The sequence below is a fragment of the Meles meles genome, chromosome 10 (assembly GCF_922984935.1).
Source record: "Meles meles chromosome 10, mMelMel3.1 paternal haplotype, whole genome shotgun sequence".
In the NCBI taxonomy this organism is placed as follows: domain Eukaryota; kingdom Metazoa; phylum Chordata; class Mammalia; order Carnivora; family Mustelidae; genus Meles; species Meles meles.
The window spans coordinates 12,928,071-12,951,943 of NC_060075.1; the positions used below are offsets into that span (position 1 = coordinate 12,928,071).

Sequence of the window (23,873 nt, forward strand, 5' to 3'; positions counted from 1 at the left end):
CTACTTCACATGGTCTCCAGTGCACACTTTAACCTGCTCCTAAAAGCCTGGCCTTCTAGTTGGTATATTCTGGACACTAATCTCCCGTTTTTCCTCTGCCTTCACAATGTTTAGCTCCTGAAACAGCGTGTTATACTGCCTTCAGGCCTTCCACAGGTACCAGTTGTCCCACACCCCACCAGCTATTTTATTACTGTCAGTGCCCTCCAGTGATCTCCTGTTTAAAAATCGCACTTCTAGGGGCTCACTCGGCTAAGCATCTGACTCTTGGTTTAGGCTCAGGTCATAAGCTCAGTATCCTGAGATCCAGCCCCGCCTCAGGCCCCATGCTCAGCCCAGAGTGTGCTGGAGACTCTCTCCCTTTCTCCCTCCCTCCTCCTTGGCTCCCTCCCTCTAAAATAAACAAAATCGTTTTTAAAAATTACATTTAAAAAAAATCTTCCTTCTACTTGAGCTGTTGACTCAAATGAAAAGCAAAATTCATCCTGTCCTCCAAAACCAATTTCCCCCTTTTCAGCTATTTGTTTATTTTAATGGTACCAAGATTATCCCAGACTTGAACTTTTGAATCATCTTTAAAACTTCTGCCTGATCACCGACATCCATTTGTCCATATGCACTCGGCCCTCAAAGTTATTTCATTATGCCACCGACCTCTCCCTCTTTCTATTTGCACATACTTCTGAGTGAGGAGTGTGGAAAGGGTTGGTTAAAATAAAAAAGCAGGGGCACTAGGGTGGCTCAGTCATTGAGTGCCTGCCTTCAGCTCAGGTCATGATCCCAGGGTCCTGGATGGAGCCCCGCATCTGGCTCCCTGCTTGGCAGATGCCTGCTTCTCCCTCTCCCTCTACTTGCATTCCCTCTCTCGCTGTGTCTCTCCCTGTCAAATAAATAAAATCTTTAAAAATAAATAAGCAGAAGGTATGCCAATTGAAAACATTCTTGGGCAAACTCATAACTTCATAAATAACACCTTAATCTAAATAAGTAGCATCTTAAACTAATCTCAATTCTCAGACACGAATTACTAATACACATGCTCCTTAGACTGTTGAAACAAATCACAAGTGCTACCTTACTTTTTCTTGACAAAAAAATTAAAATATACAAAATACGTAAATGTATAATGTTGTGGAAGAACAGAATTGAAGCATTTTCTTATCACCTAGATCCTCCTTCCCCACAACAAATGCTCCAGCATCGCTTTGCTCACTGTTCTCAGCATCTGAAATGCCCTTTTCCAGACCTTCAGAATTCTCTACTCAAAAGTCCTTACTTTTTTCTCTAATTTCACTTTCTTTACACACTCCGTTTATCTCGTATTATAATGTAGGTGACCATGAAGGTGCCTCATCTTCCCCATTGTCTGTGAGCTCTAGAGGACAGGGACCTTGTGAATTTGTGAATCAAAAATTATGCTCTAAAGCGAGGAGAGGCTTTAGAAGGGTTCAGGTCATAGGCTAGAACAAAAAAAAAAAAAAAGGAAGAACCTGGAAGGATACTCAAATAAGCCTGAAATTAGAAGACTAAAAACAACAAAGAATCAGGGACCTAGAAGAGTGGCTGAAAAGTATTTTTGTAATAGAGCTGCCTCTCTCTTTCAAGAATCTCCAGTTTGCATAACTGTAGACTCTGTAGTTCGTCCAGGGCCCAGAAAGGGCCTTCTCAAAGCTGAGTAGTGACAGATAGCAATGTGACTTTAATCAGCTACCATTTCCCCTGGCAGTAGTGGAATAATTCAGGGCTTTCATCCTTTGCAAAGCTCGCTGAGAAAGTGAAGTGTCTATCAGAGATGCCCAGGGCCTGTTTTTTGTGCCAGTACCATGCTGTCTTGGTGATCACAGCTTTGTAGTAAAGCTTGAAATCAGGCAATGCGATGCCCCCAGTTTTGTTTTTTTCTTTTTCAACATTTCCTTAGCAATCCGGGGTCTCTTCTGGTTCCATACAAATTTTAGGATTGTTTGTTCCAGCTCTTTAAAAAATACCAGTGGAATTTTGATCAGAATGGCATTAAAAGTATAGATTGCTCTAGGTGGTATAGACATTTTAACAATGTTTATTCTTCCAATCCATGAGCATGGTCCATATATATAATGGAATATTACTGAGCCATCAGAAAGGATGAATACCCAACTTTTGCATCAATATGGATGGAACTGGAGGAGATTATGCTGAGTGATATAAGTCAAGCAGATAAAGTCAATTATCACTTACTTGTGGAACATAAGGAAGAGCATGGAGGACATTAGGAGAAGGAAGGGAAAAATGAAGGGAAGGCAATCAGAGGGGGAGATGAACCATAAGAGACTATGGACTCCAGGAAACATACTGACAGTTGTAGAGGGATGTGTGGTGTGGGGGAGGGATGGGTGAACTCTGTGATGGGTATTAAGGAAGACATGTATTGCATGGAACCCTGGGTGTTATACACAAACAATGAATTATGAAACACTACATAAAAAACTAATGATGTACTGTATGGTGACTAACATAATAAAAAATAGATGCCCAGAGCTACAAAATTATCTTTGGCCTTGCCCTTTTTCCCTTTTAAATTAGAAAAAGTGGCATCAAGTGGTAGAGACCAGGGATGGCAGTGCTTTATCACAGACAGGAAGCTTTGGACAATTTTGTTATGGTAGAAAACATTTGTTAGAAATTGCAATCAAATTTTCACTTTGGTTCTAAATCAGTTTTTCTCAAGCCTCATAATAGCAGTTGGAAAATTATAGCACTTACTATTTAAATGGATTACAGCATCTATTTTAAAGTGGCTCAAAAGCAATTTTAGCAGCACTTCATAGTTATTAGTTATTATGGCTACTTTTTGTTAAGTTTCTTTTTTAAATCAACCTGACACTTTTTATGTAATTCAGGACTGAAATTATGGTTCATACAAAGATTAAGAAAAAAATCTTAACCATTCAGGCTGAAATGGTGACCTTTATCTTTTAATGTTCATCTTTATACAGCTTTAGGTAATGCGATCTATAAACCAATACATATGTTAGAGCTTTGTAAAGCACAATAGCATTCCTTTAAGCCTCAAGTTTATCTGTTGGCAACTTAATGTCTGTGTATAAGATACATCTATAGAAAAAGCAGCATATTTATATCCTAAAATATTTAAGTTCAACTTGTTTAATATTGTCAGTCCAGTGATGTTAATATTTGACAGTTTGACATTGGATAACTAGTTCCTGGGTTATCTTGTGATTGCTGTGCAGAAATAGAACTTCAGACTGAGGATGGAGCTTCTTACTCAGGCAAGGGGTCAACTTCAACTTCCAACTGAACTGGAAGTAATGAAGTCCCCAGCCCAGCGAAGACCCAGTCCCTCTCACACTCTAAAGTGTCTATGCAGCTACCTACTGGTTTAGTGACTTTGTGCTACTGTGGAGACCCCCCTCCAGAAAGAAAGGGAGAGAAAGCAGTAGTCTGGCACTCAGGTGCCAGCATGGGCTCTGAGAAGCAGGGTAGAGAAGAGGTCATAGACTTTTTTAAAATTTTTTATTTCTTATATTTTTTATAAACATATAATGTATTTTTATCCCCAGGGGTACAGGTCTGTGAATCGCCAGGTTTACACACTTCACAGCACTCTCCATAGCACATACCCTCCCCAATGTCCATAACCCCCCTCCCCCTCTCCCAACCCCTCCCAGCAACCCTCAGTTTGTTGTGTGAGATTAAGAGTCACTTATGGTTTGTCTCCCTCCCGATCCCCCTAACCCCCCATGTTGCATCTCCACGTCTTCATATCATGGAGAGATCATAGACCTTTAATAGTATTAGTTGTCAGTGCCTGAGAAGAAAAATATAATCAAAGAATTCTGGTCTATACAATGCAAATGCTTAATAACATACCTGTTTCTAAATCACAGATTGTGGTTGACCTCATACGCTACTTCAAAAGATATGGCTGGGGTTGGGGAGGCAAGAGATAAATCAACTCCATTTTAAAACCTTGAATAAAGACTAGCTCTTTAAAAATGGCAAGGGATAATACAGAGCACTTTACCCCACTTACCTGCCTGGGAAGAATTGCTACTCCAAGACAGAACAAAGAATGGTATGATGGTTTATTCAATTTAAAAACACTTCTAAATGAAAGGTGAAGAAGAATATAAGGTAGCAAATAAGCCTACAAGCCATTAACAGGCTACTTCATTAACGTGGCACATCTAAGTTATCAAATGCTGTTATGACCAATATTATTTTATGTATTAGAGCCTGACCATTATTAGCCTTTCGGCCCACAAAGCTGAGCCTTACAGCCAAGACCTGGTACTACCAACCTACTGAATTTTCTCACGTATCTACTCATGAAATGGTTTCTAACAGAAATTTCTCACTCTTTGTTACATATTACAAAGAAGAGTACTTTACCCATATTTGGCTTTGGACAAGATAAAAACCTTTATTTACAAATGTTCTATTCCCTTAAAATATATACAGAGAAAATAATTTGGATTAAAATATCATAAAATCACAGGAAACAAACCCAAATTCTGATAAAAAATCAAGGAGAAATTGGTGACACCCACAAAATCAAAACCAGTCCTAACAATTACAGGAGGATCAGGGCAAATACTCTGAAGGACAACCACATTAAATTTTCCTTGAACTCCATTACCCAGTGTTTCGTTCCATTAGTTAATAGCCAGTTTAGAAATTATAAGTTGTATATAGGCTATTTCTACCCACTTGACATAGTGGTGAACTCATTTAATAAATATAATATCTGATAAAGGGATTGTCTTCACTTAAAGAATACAGTAGGAAAACCACTTGCTCAGAGTGGCTGAGAATTCTTTTAGGAATACCATCATTCGCCCCGAGAAACATTGCTGAAATACATGCACAGTGACCTCAACTCAAAACAAAATTTTATTCCTTTCTATGTGCATGGAGAGTCCCTATTCCTTGACATTGGATAACTGATTGTAGGCAATCAGCTACAGCAGCCTCATAGTCCATAGGCTATGCATAGGGCTGCTGCTTTCTCTTCTTTGGGTTCAGAGATACCTGCTTTCCCTTTGTACATCAGTGAGTGTGAGAAGTTAACAAACTATTGATAGGTAGCCTTGGGAATATAACAAGAGAAGAGAAATGGCTGCCAGTGATTGTACCTGGGACCATTGCTAATACGAGGCCTTAATAGCTTGACTATCTTGGTTGTCAATGCTAAATTGGGAGTGGTTTTTGAGTTCTTTGGGCATTCCAGTTGCTTAATCTTCCCCTTTACAAGAGGAAGGCTGACACAGTCAATATCTCTTTCTGGAAGCTATAAGGCAAAAGGGGGGGTTGGTGTGAACTGGGTCTTATGGGGAAGACTTCCCCCAGCTGAAGCATGAAGATTTTGCACTTTTTCCTCCCAGCAGGCATTTGGTGCTTCTTGATCCTGTGGGGGTCCCAGAGACCCCAGCATCGCCATGCTCTTCCTGGGAAGACCAGGCCTGCTGAGCTTCTCTCAGTTCCCTGGCAATTAAAGGGGAAGAAATATATTACTTGATCCTAAATTAAAGATGATATTTTTGATCTAAACTAACATAGATTTTTCTTTTTATTTCAGCATTTATAGAAATAAGCCTGAGCTATATACAGAATAGAAAATTAACTCCATGATTTTCTTTTAAAAATGGCTGGCATACACATGGCCTAACACATGGCAGATTAGGTTTCCTAAATCCTACTGATTGGGGCATAAGTGATGTTTATAATTTTTAAAAATAAAAACCTGATAAAGATATCAGTATAAAAAAGGACTACAGGCCAATACCTCAGATGAACATAGATGCAGAAATTCTGAATGCTAGTAAACTGAATTCAACAATACATTTAAAAATCATTCACCAGGGGCGCCTGGGTGGCTCAGTGGGTTAAAGCCTCTGCCTTTGGCTCAGGTCATGGTCCCGGGGTCCTGGGATCGAGCCCCGCATTGGGCTCTCTGCTTGGCGGGGAGCCTGCATCCTCCTCTCTCTCTCTCTATGCCTGCCTCTCTCCCTACTTGTGATCTCTATCTGTCAAATAAATAAATAAAATCTTTAAAAAAATAAAAATAAAAATCATTCACCACAATCATTCCCACAAGTGGGATTTATTCCTGGGTTGCAAGGGTGGTTCAGTATTCATAAACCAATGTTATATACCACATCAATTAGAGAAATCATTTCAATAGATGAGAAAAAGCTTTTGACAAAGTACATTATCTGTTCATGATTTTAAAAAAAAGACCCTCAACAAAGTGAGTTTAGAGGAAACATACCTCCACATAATAAAGGCCATCTATGAAAACCCACAGCTAACATCATCTATAATGGGGAAAAATAGAGCTTTTCCCCTAAGATCAGGAACAAAACAAGGATGTCCACTCTCACCACTTTTACTTAACATAGTAGTGGAAGTCCTAGCCCACAGCAAGCAGACAACAAAAAAGAAATAAAGGAATCCAAATCAGTAAGGAAGAAGTCAAACTTTCACTATTTGCAGGTGACATGATACCGTACATAGAAAACCCTAAATACTCCACAAAAAACTGTTAAAACTGATCAACAAATTCCGTAAAGTTGCAGGATACGAAATCAATCTGCAGAAATCTGTTTCATTTCTATATACCAATAATGAAGCAGCAGAAAGAGAAATCAAGAAATTGATCCCATTTACAATTACACCAAAAATTATAAGATACTTGGGGATAAACCTAACCAAAGAGGTGAAAGACCGGTACTCTGAAAACTGTAAAACACTGATGAACAAAATTGAAGACATTACAAAGAAATGAAGAGACATTCCACACGCAGGGATTGGAAGAATATTGTTAAAAGGTCTGTACTACCCAAAGAAATCTACATTTAATGCAATCCCTGTCAAAATACCAGCATCATTTTTCACAGAACTAGAACAAAGAATCCCAAGATTTGTAAGGAACCACAAAAGAGCCTGAATAGCCACAGCAATCGTGAAAAAGAAAAGAAAAAAGCTGGAGGCATCACAATTCCAGACTTCAAGTTATACTACAAAGTTGTAGAAATTAAAACAGCATGGTACTGGCACAAAAATAGACACACAGATCAGTGGAACAGAATGGAAAATCCAGAAATAAACCCACAGTTATACAGTGCATTATTCTTCAACAAAGCAGGAAGAATATCAAATGGGGGAAAAGATAGTCTCTTCAACAAATGGTTCTGGGAAGAGTGGACAGCTACCTGCAAAAGAATGAAACTGGACCACTTTCTTACACCATATACAAAAATAAACTCAAAATGGATTAAAGACCTAAATTTGAGACCTGAAACCATAAAAATCCTAGAAGAGAACACAGGTAGTAACTTCTTCAACATTGGCCATACCAACTTCTTACTAAATTTGTCTCCTGGGGCAAGGGAAACAAAAGTAAAATGAGCTTTTGGGACTTAAAGATGAAAATCCTCTGCACAGTGAAGGAAATCATCAATGAAACTGATAGGCAACCTATGGAATGGAGAAGATATTGGACAAATATCATATAAAGGGTTAGTTTTCAAAATGCATAAAGAACTAATACAACACAACCCCCCAAAAATAATCCAATTGAAAATTTGCAGAAGACATGTACAAACATTTCTCCAAAGATGACATCCAGATGGCAAATAGACATATGAAAACTTGGTCATCATCACTTATCAGGGAAATGAAAAGTACAATGAGACATCACCTCACACCTGACAGAATGGGAAAATCAACAACACAAGGCACAACAAGTTTTGAAGAGGATGTGGAGGAAAAGGAACCTTCTTGCACTTCTGGTGGGAATGCAAATTAGTACAGCCACTGTGGGAAACAGTTGTGGAGGTTCCTCAAAAAGTTAAAGAGAGAACTACCTTATAATCCAGCAATCGTACTACTGGGTATTTACCCAAAGAATACAAGAACACTAATTCAAAGTGATACATGCACCCCAATGTTTATAGCAGCATTATCTTCAATAACTAAATTATGGAAGGAGCCCAAGTGTCCATCAATATGTGAATAGGTAAAGATGATGTAGTATACTAAAGATACAAATGAAGTGATCTGAAGGGGTACATGCACCCCAATGTTTATAGCAGCAATGTCCACAATAGCCAAACTATGGAAAGAGCCTAGATGTCCATCAGCAGATGAATGGATAAAGAAAATATGGTATATATATGTACAATGGAATATTGTACAGCCATCAAGAAAACAGACGCTTTTGGTATTTGCAACAACATGGTTGGAACTAGAGGATATTATGCTAAACGAAATAAGTCAATTAGAGAAAGGCAATTATCATACGATCTCATGGATATGAAGAATTTGAGAAACGAGGTAGAGAATCATAGGGGAAGGGAAGGAAAATGAAACAAGACTAAACCAGAGAGGGAGACAAACCATAGGAGACTCTTAATCTCAGGGAACGAACTGAGGGTTGCTGGAGGGGAGGGAGGTAGAAGGCATGGGGTGGCTGGGTGATGGACACTGAGAAGGGTATGTGCTATGGTGAGTACTGTGAACTGTGTAAGACTGATGAATCATAGTCCTTTACCCCTGAAACAAACAATACATTGTATGTTAATTTAGGGGCACCTGGTGGCTCAGTCGGTTAAGCCTTTGCCTTCGGTCAGGTCATGATCTCAGGGTCCTGGGATCGAGCCCCACATCAGGCTCTCTGCTCAGCAGGGAGCCTGCTTCCCCCTCTCTCTCTGCCTGCCTCTCTGCCTACTTGTGATCTCTGTCTGTCAAATAAAATCTTTTAAAAAATAAAATAAAACAAAAATAAAAATAAATAAAGATATGGTGTATATATTTAATGGACTATTATTTGACCATAAAAAAGAAGGAAATCTTGCCATTTGCAAGGATATCAATGAAACTAGAGAGTCAGAGAAAGACAAATACCATGTGATTTCACTCATACATGGAATTTAAGAAACAAAAAAAGCAAAGGGGAAAAAAAGGAAGACAAATCAAGAAACAGACTCTTAACTATAAACAACAACCTGATGGATTACCAGAAGGGAGGTGGGTAGGGGGATGTGTTAAATAAATGACTTGATCTTGGGGTTGTGAGTTCAAACCCCACATTGGGCCTAGGGCTTTAAAACAAACAAACAAACAAAAACAGGAAACAAAACAAACAAAAAAACTACCTTTCCAGTGTGGCTGTCTTGAACTTTTCCAAGTTAAGCTGCTGCTGGAGCTCTTCTGCTTTCCCAAGGGAGGGCCGGAGAACTCGACTTCTGGCCAGAGCTGCTGCAGAAGGTCTCTCCCTTGGGTCAGGGTGGATCATGCTCTGTTGATGTTTGACCAAAACAAAAGATACAGAAACTTCACTGCTAGGAAAATCTCACCACCCAGCCAACTCCAACCCAGCTACTGCTGGTGAGTTTTGTCAAACTCTGCTTTTAATTTTGCAGGGGAAGAAATAAATAAAAACTTAGCTCCACCAGGGATGGGAGCATCATCCCTATACAGTGGCATCTGTCATCTGTAGCTTTGACTTGTCTTTATGTCTTTATGCATATTTTAGAGCTAGTTGTGTGTTTAACTAGTCTAATACCTTAATTTTAAATGGGGAGAAACTGAGGTCCTGAAATCAAAATTGACTTGCCCATCTTATTGACAGGACCAAGACTAAAACCCAAGTCAACCAACTCCTAGTTCCATTTGCTTTCTACTACAACATGATCCTTTCCACTTAAAACTAAGGACACCTCACCATGACAGCATTCCTACAATACTCATCTTCAGGTAGAAAGTGCCTTAATCTAAAACAATTTAAATACAGTAGAAAGTAGCTAATTATTTACAGCAATGAGCAATGTCATAAAATGGAGAAAACACTGGACCTTCCATTTGAAGACCAATTGTTTAGAACTGGCTCCACCATTCACTAAGTAGTTTGAGGAAGTGACTTAACTATGCTGAAACTCACTTTCCCTTTCCTGATACTTGGGAATAACAATATTCATCCTTTGGAGCATCGCAAGATTTAAATGAACTAACATATATGTGTAACTAGTACACTGGACCAGCACTGAAGTACTCAGTATGTATTAACTAAATCTAAGAGTAATTTACACACAGAAATTAAGTGATTAGGCCATGCACGAAGGTCTGCTGGGAGCAAGGGTTTACTTTGTTCTTTCAGGAAAGCAGAAGCACAGAAGGACAAGTTTGCAACTAAATTTGAAGTTTTCAGGTGAACTATGAAACCTGAATTTAATCCCTAAGAGTAGATGTTTCTAAGGCTATTGTAGGTATCCTAACCAGTCCTGTTCCTTAAACCATGAAGTCTTCTAGGGATCGAGTCCCGCATCGGGCTCCTTACTCATTGGGGAGCCTGTTTCTCCCTCTGCTGTTCCCCCTGCTTGTGCTCTCTTCCCCCTTCTCTCTCTCTGACAAGTAAATAAATAAAATCTTAAAAAAAAAAAAACCATGAAGTCTTATTTAGATATTTTGAATTCTTAGTATAATTCTAAGCTTCTCAATAGTGTCATTTTCTTGTACCTCTGTTTTTTTTAAGATTTTATTTATTTATTTGAGAGAGAATGAGTGAGAGAGAGTATGAGAGAAGAGAAAGTCAGAGGGAGAAGCAGACTCCCCAAGGAGCTGGAAGCCCGATGTGGGACTCGATCCTGGAAGTCCGGGATCATGACCTGAGCTGAAGGCAGTTGCTCAACCAACTGAGCCACCCAGGTGCCCCCTTCTTGTACCTCTGTTTTAACAGACGCGCCTCCTTTCCTTGTCCCTACACATACTCAGATATCGCAGAATACAAGTAACACATAGATTTCTGAATTAACATTATGCCTTTTTCCAGTAGTGCAGATGATTGGTGGTATTGCCAGTTACCCATCTATAAAATAGCTTATACTTTCCTCTATACACTCAGAATTCAAATTTCTTTCATAATATCACCGTTACCAATGACAATAGTTAAAACCCTGAAACAAGAGCAAAAGCCCAGGTTTGATTTTAGAGCTAATCAATTGTCAAAGGTGAGAATACGAGTCCAGGAACTGCTCTCAGCCTTGGTTTCCTGAACTGCCCACCTGTTGGGAAGGGAAAAGGAAAAAATGTAACAGGATTTTAAACCAGAACATAAAAGGTTCTGTAATATCCTCTAAGTTTCCTTGAGAAGCTTTCAGTCTGTCCTGTGGCTTTTCTGGGCTTTGGGGTCATGATTCCTTTTTCTTCTGTCAGCAGCACCACCACCATCTCCTTCCCCGCCCCCCCCCCACCTCCTTGCCATTATATTTTTTAAAAAGAAGACATTTCTATCTTCTCTTCATCTCATAAGAGATACCACCTTGAGTAGATTGTAAAATTCTTCTGAGAGCTTCTGAGGAATGTCGGGAAGGTTCCCCTCACGAATATGATGCCACGCGGTGCCATTGGTGGGTAAAGACTCTGCTCCCGCAGCCACTGCGATTGTTAATCCCAAGGCAAATATGTCTGCCTTGGGAAGGTGCTGATAATCCTTCAAAACGGAAGAAAGGAAGGCCAGTTAGTTTGCCTAGTGTGATGACAGTAAAGACAACTGGTAAGAGAGATTGTTTTGAGTACATATGAGCTTGGACAGTGGGCAAGGTCACATCTGCCATGGCTGGTAGTTTACTTCTAGAGAAGATGGAGGATATAGCACAAATCCACCTGATTCACATTGCTGTGCCCTGAAGCTTTTAAGGCAGAGTCTTAGTACCATTTTGTTCTATCAGGCTCAAAGAGGCTTCAAGCACAGACCGGCTGGGCACAGATATCATCATCCTAGAGGGAGTTAAATCCTTCCTACCCTGACTCCACAGAAATCCTAAAAGGTAGGCAATAAATGAAGGTCATTTCATCAGAGTTGATGGTACTATCAGAAGGAGGATAGCATGATACAGATGGGCTGAACCAATAAAGGCTTCGTTTCTGCTGGGGAATCCATGAGTTTAGGAAATCTAAGAAATACTAGAAACAGTAAAGGACCTTTATAAAAAACAGAAAAAATATTGATTAATCCATGACTGAGCCAGCTTTCCTCATCATGCTGGTTATTTTTTTTTTAAGTTTATCATCTTTGGTCTCAATTCTGAATAGGAAAGTGGATAATATCAATTTAAATTATAAATATGAACTTTTGGGGCACATGGGTAGCTAGTTAACCATCTGACTCTTGATTTCAGCTCAGGGCATGATCTCAGGGTCATGAGATCAAGCCCTGCACTGGGCTCTGCACACAGCACAGTGTCTGCTTGAGATTCTCTCTCCCCACCCTCTGTCCTTCCCCCTACTCATACACTAGGGCTCTCTCCCTAAAATAAATACCATATGTAGAAAAAAAAGGTGGTAGAGTGCTAAATAAAATAAAATAAAGTCTTTTTTAAAAATTATAAACATCTCTTGCACTGTGAACCTTCATTTGAGAGTCAAAAAGTTCAATGGGTTATAAAATACCCTCTGTTTCCCTAATCTTTACCTCTTGTAAAATCTCATTAGCCAGGAAGCGACTATCTCCCTCCTCCACTTTTGGTTTGCTTATCGATGTCACATGACCCAAGTCACCTGAAAAAAGAAAGAAAAAAAAAATAGAGCCCTTTAAAAGCATGTCTTTAAAACTAGAATAAATGGGGTCATCACTATAAATTTTATAAGATAATATACAGGTCAGAGCTTAAGGTACACTCACCAATTTTTTTTATTTTATTTATTTATTTGAGAGAAGAAGAGAATGAGAGAGAGTGAGCATAAGAGGGGGAAGGTCAGAGGAAGAAGCAGACCCGCTGCTAAGCAGGGAGCCCGATTTGGGACTCCATCCCGAGACTCCGGGATCACTACCTGAGTTGAAGGCTGTCATTCAACCAACTGAGCCACCCAGGTGCCCCAAACTCACCAATTTTATACATCACATTGGCAGAGAGAAACCAATCGGCTTCATTTTCAATCTCTTCTGGGACAACAGGAGAGTCACTTTGCATCTTATGACAAATGAAGATGTTACCTAAAACAAAAACAAACCAACAATCAAAAAATACCGAATTGACAAAGTCATGATTCCTTAGCTTTTTCACACCAAAGATTCTTTTCTGTGTCTGTCATTTCAGCCACCCTCCTCTCCTCCTCTTCTGTGTACATATAACAACACTATGTTTCTTTTCTTCCATGGAATCTCTCACACTACTTCTGAACAGCTCAGTGATTGAGAATACCTATTTTAAGGGAAACTGATCTCAGATACCCCTCATCCTCTGAAGAGGCTAGTAGCCTCAAAACAAAGAAATAAGCCTGAAAAACATGGTAATGATGTTTCTTTGAGTTTCACGTTATTGAGTGCCAGACCATATCTCTTCACTTTAGTCAGCGCTGAATTAGAAAGAGTGTGTACAGAGAAGAATAAATGAAACAAGATGGGATTGGGAGGGAGACAAACCATAAATGACTCTTAATCTCACAAAACAAACTGGGGGTTGCTGGGGGGAGGTGGGATTGGGAGAGGGGGAGCGGGCTATGGACATTGGGGAGGGGAGGCGAACCATAAGAGACTATGGACTCTGAAAAACAACCTGAGGGTTTTGAAGGGTCAGGGGTGGGAGGTTGGGGGAACAGGTGGTGGGTGATGGGGAGGGCACGTTTTGCATGGAGCACTGGGTGTTGTGCAAAAAGAATGAATACTGTTACGCTGAAAAAATTAACAAAAAGGGAAAAAAAAAAAAAAAAGAAAGAGTGTGTACAGCACTAGTTGTCAGTACATTCGGGAGGTAGCCAAAACGTGATCGCTTAACTATGCAGGAAGTTAGAGACCTATTTTCATACTTTGGCTTCGTTATCCAGGAAAGAGCCTTTTCTCTCTGTCCCCTAGTCCTGGGGGGGATAATGGACAAAGCTGTTTAAATTTTTTAGGGAAACAAATGAAAGATTTTGCCAGCTAACAGCATCTTCAACACTTGGTAGACACACAGACGCCAGTTCTAACATGGGGGAGTCTGGCCAGAGGAGCAGAGCGGAACCATACTGACTGGGTTTGATGTCCAGGTGCACCACGCCAGAGTTGTGGATGTACTTAAGCCCAAGGGAAATCTGCAGAAGGATGTCCTTGAGTTTCGGCTCCTGGAAATGATTGCCAGACTTTGTGTTTTCAGATATAGCAGTCTGCAAGCTCCCACCTAGGAAGGAACAACAGACAGCAGCCCCACAGAATGGAGAAAAACTATGAATCTCAATAGGTAAAAGTGTAGTAAACAGTCAAGAAATTTCTTGTGAATGAGTTCAGTCCAACAAGTCTAGATTATTCAGTTTCAGTGTAAAACATAATATCTGCCACTGTCTAAACCACGACACATTAGAGAAGAGTTACAGGACTTTTAAAGAAGAAAATAAAATGTCATATGTCAGGTATCCAATATGTGGTTCTACTGCCTTGAGTTCTGCTGCCCCAACTAACATTTTAAAAGTGTTATCTAATCATTAACCAGAAGCCCAATCAGGCCTGGACAAATAGCTACTATTGTCATTGATGATTAATTCAGTGTCAAGCTAGTAATTACAGGCTACTAGTAAATTTAATGTAATTGAATCTAAGCTTAATTCCATTAAAATAGATCACAAAATAAGAATATTTAATGACTGCTAACCCAAGGAAAATATAAACCTTCAATATACACCTAAGTCCTATTTGAGCCACAGTATTTGCACATCAGCTATGGATAGACTGTTGGTTTATCATTATCAGTGAAATATAAGGCCTGGATTCATCTGACCACCTGATCTTGTCTGCCCCTGTCCTACGGTATTAGGATGCTTCTGAACCCTTTATTTCATTAATTTGCATTCATTGGCAGCCTCTTCATTCAAACGATAGAGTCCTGCGTCTCCCTGGCAGTTAGGGCTCCAGCCTTCAAGTATGTGTGTCCAGAACAATAGGATCGGAGATGGTAATGGTATTTTTTAGGAAATCCATTCTTTCAAGCATACTCTGTAAAATTCAATATAAAGATTGACCATTCGTGTTAAAAATAATTAAATTCAGAAAGGAGAAGAGTTTTAGCCCTTTTCAGAAACACAAAGAGGCCTAAAGTGAAGGGTGTGCCCTTTTTTCTGGGAATCTTCTTACAAGGTATGTGTGGAAGAGGACATTAGTTAGAAAGGAGGAGTGAATTGAAACAAAGTCACCTTGAATCTAAGTTTGCAGATGAAGCTGTGAGGTGTGGCGAGGAGAAGGAAACCTGCATCTAAGGCTGGAACTCCTCTGCCTACTAGGCTAGGTGCTCCTTCAAGACAGGGCCCCGTCTTATTCCTTTTCACTTTCTCAAGGTCTTGCACATAATATGTATTCTGAACTGAATGTCTATTCTCACAACAGAGGGAAAGGAAAGACTGGGACAGGGACCCCATAAAAGGTATGAAAAGAGAGAAACATCCTGGGGGTATGTAGGAACCCTTTAAGATGGTCTTTTAGGTAAGAAGCAAAGATCTATTGCCAATTCCCTGAAGAGCTACAGGTATTAAGGTAACTAGACCCGTGCTAGCAGCACTTTTAATTACTTAGAAGCTCTGTAGGTGATATTAAAGGTAGCCAAGTAATAATTAACAACAGTAAAAGTTACTGAAAAGCATTTATGCAAAAGTGTTAGAAGATCTTTATTTTGCCACAACTAAAGCTGATTGTCTTCCTCTCATTGGAGAGCATTATTAACTGTTCTTTGCTAAATAGTATTAAGGAAGTAGGTGTTCATAGAGCAATGCTGAATGAACTAACTATAAGCTTCAGCCCTACTAATCTCAGCTACACTGGAGCCTTAACTCCATACCCCAACGTACCACCTGGAGATGGTACCATAAATTGCCATCATTATGCCTTAGGAGGAAACAACCAGCTCCTAGACAGCTCTTCTCAAACCATCTTTATGAGATTGCTGGTTGAATTCTTTCCTTTAGATAAAATAAAAGTGCTTTCCCAACTTGGCAGGGAAGGAAAAAAAAAGAAACTTAAGAAAGACAAAGCTATGTTTTTCCATCTGTTTATGAAGACTGACAGATACTAAAATAAATAGTAAATGCCTTCCAACAATGAAATGTAAACAGCAGGACAATAATTCAACAGGATATTTTGTTCATACACGTGTATTCTCAAAAATCTTGAGTTTATGTTGCTATCTACAACACAAGCATATTTTTCTGCAAGTAGTTATTCCTTGTTTGGTAGGGGAAAAAAAAACCATAACCAGTATTCATGGTGTTCCACAGAGAATGCAGGCTTCTGGATGTCACATCACTAGAACAAATCCAAGAACCACTGTCCTAGGGGAGCAGGCTCTATAAAACATCAGTGACAGAAGTCATCACAAGAAAATACCGCTGTTAGGGAGAGGTTAACCATCCCATCCTGAGTCATTTGGAATCCTGGCGGCTGCATAATTGATCTGCTTGCTGGAACACATTCAGGTTTCAGAGGCTGACCCCAAGGTGACACGTAGGAGATCTTGGCAAGGTTGACGGGAAAGAAGGAACATTTGATTGGTTCAGGGCTCATGAGGCACAGTTGGGAAAATCAGGTAACTGCTGGTCTCTACTAATTATGATGTACATTATCTAAGTCATGTCATTTATAATCTGAATAGATCCGTAACTATAAATGTTCTAGCCTGACTGCTAGAACAGGCTGGGGGTGCCAGGGTAAAGGTGGCAAGCAGGAGGAGGAAGAGAGGAGGGAGAGGGAGAGGGAGAAGATGGAGGCAGGAAGCACTAGAAGGAATCGGGCATTGGCTACTCTGCCACCTTACAAGTACTTGGACTTAACTCTCCTTGATTTAGATTTAGAGCCGAAGGGCACAGTCTCAAAGCTATGGATTATCCATAACTACAGATAAGACAAGTATAAGGGCAGGCTTTATTTTCAACGATCAGTTCACATTTGAAAGCAATGTATGTGAATTACATTTTGATAAATCAGTTACATTTTAACGGGCAAGTATGCGGTGAGGTGAGCAGACCACCATGGTAAACAATGATTCCTCGTAAATCTACTCCAAAATCAACTGCCCAGAAACATCGAAAAGCCCTCTGTAGTCTTCCCTCACTTTACCTTGCTGATCTTATTTCCTATTACAGGGATCACCTCGGTCCTGTCAGTCTCCTATTTGTGGAGTCAGACCCATTCCCGAAACCATGCCCTTTGTCTGCATGCTCTTCCTCTAATGAAGTCTTCCCTCTACTTCCTTAAACTCTGGTAATCTTTAGGCAAACCCTCTTTCAAGTCTTACCTCCTTTATGAGATTTTCTTGGGCTGCTCTAATAACAGGTATTGAGTTCTTATGATGTATCAGGTACCGCACTGTGCTGGCCTTTGACATACATTGCTGCTATTTCTCAAATACTCCCTTAAGTAAATATTACGATCTCTTTACCCAGTGGGACTGACATCCCAGATACCGGACAACTAGTGTGCCACACCCACGTCTGCCTAGGTGTGCCTAAGCCCAGGTCCATTCTGCCACACTGTGCCGCCCCTTGCTCATATTGCATCTTCTCTGAATGCTTTTTATCCATAGTTGTACAACCTGGCTTTAAAGCAAATTGTCTCTTGTGTATTCATTGTAACAGAGCAAGTGGAGTGAAGTTCCTGGAAGGACTTCATGGCTCAATCTATGGTATATCTCACCCTAGAACTTAATACAATATCACACCTATAGAAGGGATTCAAATATTGAAAAGAATTAGAAGAGGATTTGTAATAGGAATAATCCCTTTCTTATTCTTTTTACAATTTGAAATCCTTACAATGCCCCAAATCAGATTAAATTAATTCTGTTTTGTTTTACTTTCTTGGCTAATTTTGTTCTTGTTAGTAGTAAAAGTCATGAAAATAAAACCAATTTTAGGGTGGGGAGGGAGAAGAATAGGGAATCTCAGGTTATGATAAGAAGGAATTAGGAAGAGAAGATTAAGAAAAATATCAACTTCTCTATCACAAGGGAAGGGTCCATTTTTTGTTCTAAAGAGACTATTAGGAAAAAGGGATTTAGGTGAGCTTGCTAGAGGAAAAAAAATCCAACAAAGTTCACAGTTAATACTGCAAGGAAATCAGACCCTAATGAAACACCAAGTCATTATTTTGCAGTATATATGTGATATTTTCTATGTTTCTGGCATTTCATAATATTATCTACTTACTTGTATATATAATGATGAAGCTTATCACTGACCATTCTTCTCAAAAGTCAAATCGCACATACATGCTCAGCACTACCTGATGGTAACTAAAATTCCTCCAAAACTGTACTATCAGAGAAACTTGAGGGTGGGTGTGCATGTTGTTTTTTAGGGGGAGGAAGTTTGGGGGGGATGCTATTATCTGATCTTAATCATGACCAGACTATGGATAGCTACTCCTAAAATGCCAAAAAGCTTCTATTTAATTTGGTAGCACTTTCCTATTTTACCAGGGAACATTTTGATGAGAAATATCTCTGCGAATAATCACGTGTAACTATACTGTTATGTCAACCCCTTAATCTCAAATCAAAATAGGTTAAACCAAAAGACTATTTTTTTTTTTTAATTTAAGTAGTCCAGGGGCGCCTGGGTGGCTCAGTGGGTTAAAGCTTCTGCCTTTGACTCAGGTCATGATCTCAGGGTTCTGGGATCGAGTCCCGCATCAGGGTCTCTACTCAGCAGGGAGCCTGCTTCCCCCTCTCTCTCTGCATGCCTCTCTGCCTACTTGTGATCTCTCTCTCTCTCTCTGTCAAATAAATAAAATCTTTTAAAAAAATTTAAGTAGCCCAGCAAAAGTTCTGCCAGTTTCTTGTGTATGTATAGTCCTGAAGGAATATGCCTGAAGTCATTGCGTTTCATTCCCAGCACCCACCCCACGCTCATACTCTAGTGAGAACACTGAAGCTTGGGGTGCCTGGGTGACTCAGTCATCAAGTGTCTGCCTTTGGCTCAGGTCATGTTCCCAGAGTCCCGGGATGGAGCCCCACATCATGCTCCCTGCTCAGCAAAGAGCCTGCTTCTCCCTCTCACACTCCCTGTGTTTGTGTTCCCTCCCTCGTGGTCTCTCAGATAAATAAATAAAATCTTAAAAAAAAAAAACTAAACTAAAGCTCAAAGGTAAGAAGCAGCAAGATACATGAATTATGTCCCAATTCAGGAATCCACTTGAAAATTAATCAAAAGTTGGCTATGTGAGTTTACCACTCCCTCCTTGAAAATGATAGGGACTATGGTTTGCGTATTTTAGAATACCTAGCAAATATAAGAGAAGGATTTACCATTCAAACCACTAGGGCAAACTTTTTCTAAATATTGAGTAAAGTGTGAAGGGGTTGATAGCTTCTATGTGTCAGCCACACATCAGCTCTGAAAGATATACAACATAGCAGAAAATGGAAATTCCTTTTCAACACAACTTGTGTCCCCAGCACTCTGCTTCAAGCAAAACTATAATACAGACTTTTTAGGTATGACTCAGCTATGCCTAGCATCAACTACAAGGGGAGGCAAAGATGGAGATGTTCATCCCCCCCTCCATAGACACTACTCTGCATACTTACCATTGCAGTATTCATTCTGAATGATCATGTGGTCATCTTCTGCCCATGCAGAGTAGTAACGTACCACATGCGGGTGATGTCCAAGGACTGCATGAGCATAAACTTCATGCAAAGCCAAATTCCTAGCAGACAGACAAGCATCAAGAAAAATGAGTCAAGATAATATACATACAAATGTTTTTTTTAAGAGACAAGATTCTGGACTCTGAGGAACAAACTGAGAGTTACAGAAGCTTAGGGGAGGGGATGGGGTAACCAGGTGATGGGTATTAAGGAGGACATATGTCGTGATGAGCACTGGGTGTTATAAGCAACTAATGAATTGTCGAACACTCATCAAAAACTAATGATATCAGCTAATTGAACATAATAAAAATACTGATAAAAAATAAAAGAATATATGAGGCATTATTAACAGTGGCAGAACATTTACTGAGTACTCACTGCTTACTTAGTATTTTAGTTCATTTAATTTTCATAACTACTCAGTAAGATATAGTGGCAAGGATGAAGGCTTTAGAAAAGCTGTGACTGGCCCAATGTCAAGCCAATGATAGTAGACCCAAGACAAGAACACTGATTATCCTGGTACCAAAATCCATGTTATTTTTTATTGAATGTGGCATATGTAAAGAGGAGTATTAGCTTATTACTATCTCAGTGGCAGACATGCTTTGAGTTTTAATTTCACTGTATCACAATTTAAAAAAAAAAAAGCTGTGATGGGCTTAATAAGGCCACTATGGACTTGATAGTTGGATATTGTAATGGATCCTCTATCTTCTCTGTGAAGGCTGGACAGTCATTAGAGTCAATATTACACTTAGCCAATGTGACATGGTCATAGGGGCTGTCTTAGGGAGACATACTCATTATGGAACAGGAAATCCAACACAAAAAAAGTGAAATATAATACTCAGTGAATTCTGGTATAAAAATGAAGAATTCTGAGGTCCATAACTTCAGATTCAGCAAACTATTACATTCCTACAGTTAACAAAAAGCATTGGCTGAATCTAAAAATAATTGTTTTCTTTGTAAAAGGAAGACTTCTGAACAATTAGCTCTGGGAATGAAAGTTAAATTTTGTTGCCTTTTCCTCACTTGTAGTCTTTGAAACATTGAACTCATTATTGAATTCATTATTAATACAAAGTGGAGATAACCAGTGAGTTAATAGTAACTTCCTGCTTGGCAATATTTCTAATGAACTAACAGGCAGATCATTCCATGTATCTATTCTTTAAAGCAAAAGCAGGAACACCAGTAGAAATAGCCTCAAGAACCATGCAAGAAAACAAACAAACAAAAACACTGTAACAGAATTGTATCCAAATAATTATGGTTTAGTTTAAGGAAATAACTTATCTTTGGTTTGGAAAACTCAGAAAGATTATGAATGTAAGACTACATACAATGGAAGGGATAGCAATGGGTATGTTTTTAATGACATCAGTACTATTATTTAAAATGTTTTGATGAGAAACAACTTTCCAAATCTAAGTTTGTACTTCTACTACATTTCAAAGGCACTTACTCATTTGATAATCCTGCAAAAGGTTTTGTGGAACGTTTTATTGCATAAACACATCCATCCAGCCTCTTAATACACTTGTAGACTGTACCAAATTCCCCAACTCCAATTTTTTCTACCTCCAAGAATTCTTTTTCATAGCGGGAAGCCATGTTGGTTTCTCGTAGCACACACCTCTGAAATATTTTATTAAAATGTTAAAATAATTCTAACATATTGTGAACAATAAATTTAAGGAATATTCCAAAATTTCTCAAAGTTTTCAAAAAGACTTTTGAGGCAAATCTGTTGGATTCAGTGTCAGTAATTCATGGTAGCAAGAACCTCCCCCGTTGCTGACTACCTTTAGTACTCTGCATTACCATCGATACAACTCTGTACTGGCATTTTTTCATATATTAAGTCCTTTTCTAGGTTATTTCATCTTTCTGGGATATGCTTATTCTCAATATGTTTTTAGGGAGAAAACACCTGCTCACAACAACAGCTACTGTCCTCAGTTGAAGGAATGGCTGGGATCCAAGTAGAACATGTTAAGGAGAAAAAAAAGACACCTCTCCTTGATTCTTGTCTACCTACCTCACACTCTGGCTGCTAGTGTTTCCATCTCAAATTGAATGAACTTATTGTTCAATTTGTTTCCTCAAAAATTGTAGTACAGAGAACAAAACTGTCAAATTGATTATTTCAACTTATGTGTTCAGGTACAGCAATCCTTCCATCTACTGGCTAACTAGCAACTTATGTGTTCAGGTACAGCAATCCTTCCATCTACTGGCTAACTAACTAGGGCTAGTAGGTAGCCCTAGGCAAAAAAATAAAAATAAATAAATCACTGAACTCCTTTATTAGTTTTCTCTTCTAAAGTAAACTGAGCATCCTAGCAACTACTCCTTGGGGTTCTTTTAAATATTACATGAGAAAAGGTGTTTGTGTGTGTTTGTGTGTGTGTAACTTAGCTCAGTGCCAAGCACAGAGTAAATTCTCAGAAAAATCATAGCTAAAATGATACAAATCTCCATGAATTTATATGAATCTCAATCCAAACCACTTTATCTCCATGAAGTCATTCTTTCCCAATGTCCCTGTTAGCAAGAATTTTTTCATCTAACTGGATTTTAAAGAATCCTGACTCTTACTAGCTCCTCATTTCAACAACTAATACCAACCAGTCTTCATTAACAAGATCTAGAATTTTCTTTGCCCTTAGCCAATCTCAAGTTCTATTTCTCCCATGTCTGGGGCTGCCACAGCTACAAGCCCTCTCTCCATCTCTTCTAATAATGAAAATTATTTTTGCAAAATGTTACCATAGAATAAGACACACCTAATTGTCTCCTCCAAGGAATCCAAACTTCTGCTCAGAAACCTAAAGATTTTTTTACCAATTGCTCAGCCACTACCTTCCCATCCTCATCTCAGACAGCAAATAAGCCATCTTACCATCTACATTATTCCCCAACCTTAAGCCCTTCCCCTCCACTTTTGTAAACTGAATATTGAGCATAAACATGTTTTCATGGTATTATAAGCTTCTTAATGGCGATTTAATATTCTACTGTAAATTCTAATTTGGCCATTCTTTTGTTATTGGACATTTAGTATTCCTTTTTTTCTTTTTTCTTCTTGGTCATTACAGCTAAGGCTGCAATAAACATCTCTGGTGTAATATTTACAGCATTATTTTCTTAGGCTAGGTTATCAAATGAGAGATGCTACATCAACGGCTGTGAGCATTATATAAAAATCAATAGATAACTGATATATTCGAGAGCAAAAATTTTACATTTAAACTTATGGCTTCATGCCGTTTTTCTCTCTTCTGCTCTTCCATTTTTGGACCTTAAATGTCTTGAATTTTCCCTTCACTTCTCTACCCCATGAATATAGAATTTCCCCCTAAATCCAAGATAGAGCAGTAGCCATTAATCTAAAAACACTGCAAGGTAATGATTCGGTGATATATTGATGAGGCTTTGTCGGGTAAAGTAATAACTAGCTAAGAATACAGACTCTGCTGAGAGTCCAGATCAATTCAGCTGCAAAGCACATTTGCAAATCTACAAAGTGAGGTGGGGGTGGTAAAGAGAGAGGGAAGGAGAAGAGGAGAGAGAGAGATTGGCAATAGGATGACGTGACTAAGTTATGGCAGCTGGAACAGAGAACTGTGCTCACCTTGGCAGGTAGCCCTTGTTCTACATTGCCTTCCCCTGGACCAGCTTCCTCACTTAGGAAAAAAAAAAGAAGTGATATCAATGATGTATGACTGACGTTACTGAGCTTCATACTCTACAAGGTTCTGAGGTTGTAAGAGTAAATAAGACAATTCCTTCCCCATGTCAGCCTGTATTTGGGGACAAGGATAAATAGAAAGTTTCAATGTAAGAAGCAAGAATAAGAACAAGATATCAAGGGACACCATACGCAGCACCCAAATCACAATTTCAAGAGTAAAAGTCTTTCAGGAAAGAGGATAGGCAAGTTAAGTTTCCAGAATGAGTAGGAATCAGCCCAGGGGCTGGAGTGAGGTTCTTGGCAAGCAGAGCAATGCTGAACCATGGAGTGGGGATCACACAGGACACAGGAACCTGAGTGCTCTTTCCTGTCCCATCGCAACCTTCCCCTTCAAAACTCATCTCCCCACTTTGCCCTAGGTTCAGAGGAAGACCATCAGTACAACAGAATACACTCTAACACTGGCTAAGATATTTTCAGTTACTTTCCCAAAAGCTCCGACAAACATCCTCTTTGGCATGAGCAGTAGCATTCTGGATGTGTAAGCCAGATTTAAAGCTCTA

General features: G+C 39.3%; 1 protein-coding gene across 1 annotated transcript in view; it reads right to left on the reverse strand.

Annotated features, from left to right (window-relative positions):
• Positions 1–5,324: 5,324 nt before the first annotated feature.
• WEE2 (WEE2 oocyte meiosis inhibiting kinase) overlaps positions 5,325–23,873 on the reverse strand; it is a 32,989-nt gene continuing 14,440 nt past the window's right edge. Inside the window, exons 3-11 of the mRNA XM_046020106.1 lie at positions 23,251–23,302; positions 21,079–21,251; positions 19,542–19,663; positions 14,007–14,153; positions 12,884–12,991; positions 12,470–12,555; positions 11,318–11,488; positions 9,156–9,298; positions 5,325–5,481 (exon numbers count right to left, since the gene is read on the reverse strand). Coding sequence (XP_045876062.1) covers positions 5,325–5,481; positions 9,156–9,298; positions 11,318–11,488; positions 12,470–12,555; positions 12,884–12,991; positions 14,007–14,153; positions 19,542–19,663; positions 21,079–21,251; positions 23,251–23,302 — 1,159 coding nt within the window. The remainder of the gene's footprint in view (positions 5,482–9,155; positions 9,299–11,317; positions 11,489–12,469; positions 12,556–12,883; positions 12,992–14,006; positions 14,154–19,541; positions 19,664–21,078; positions 21,252–23,250; positions 23,303–23,873) is intronic.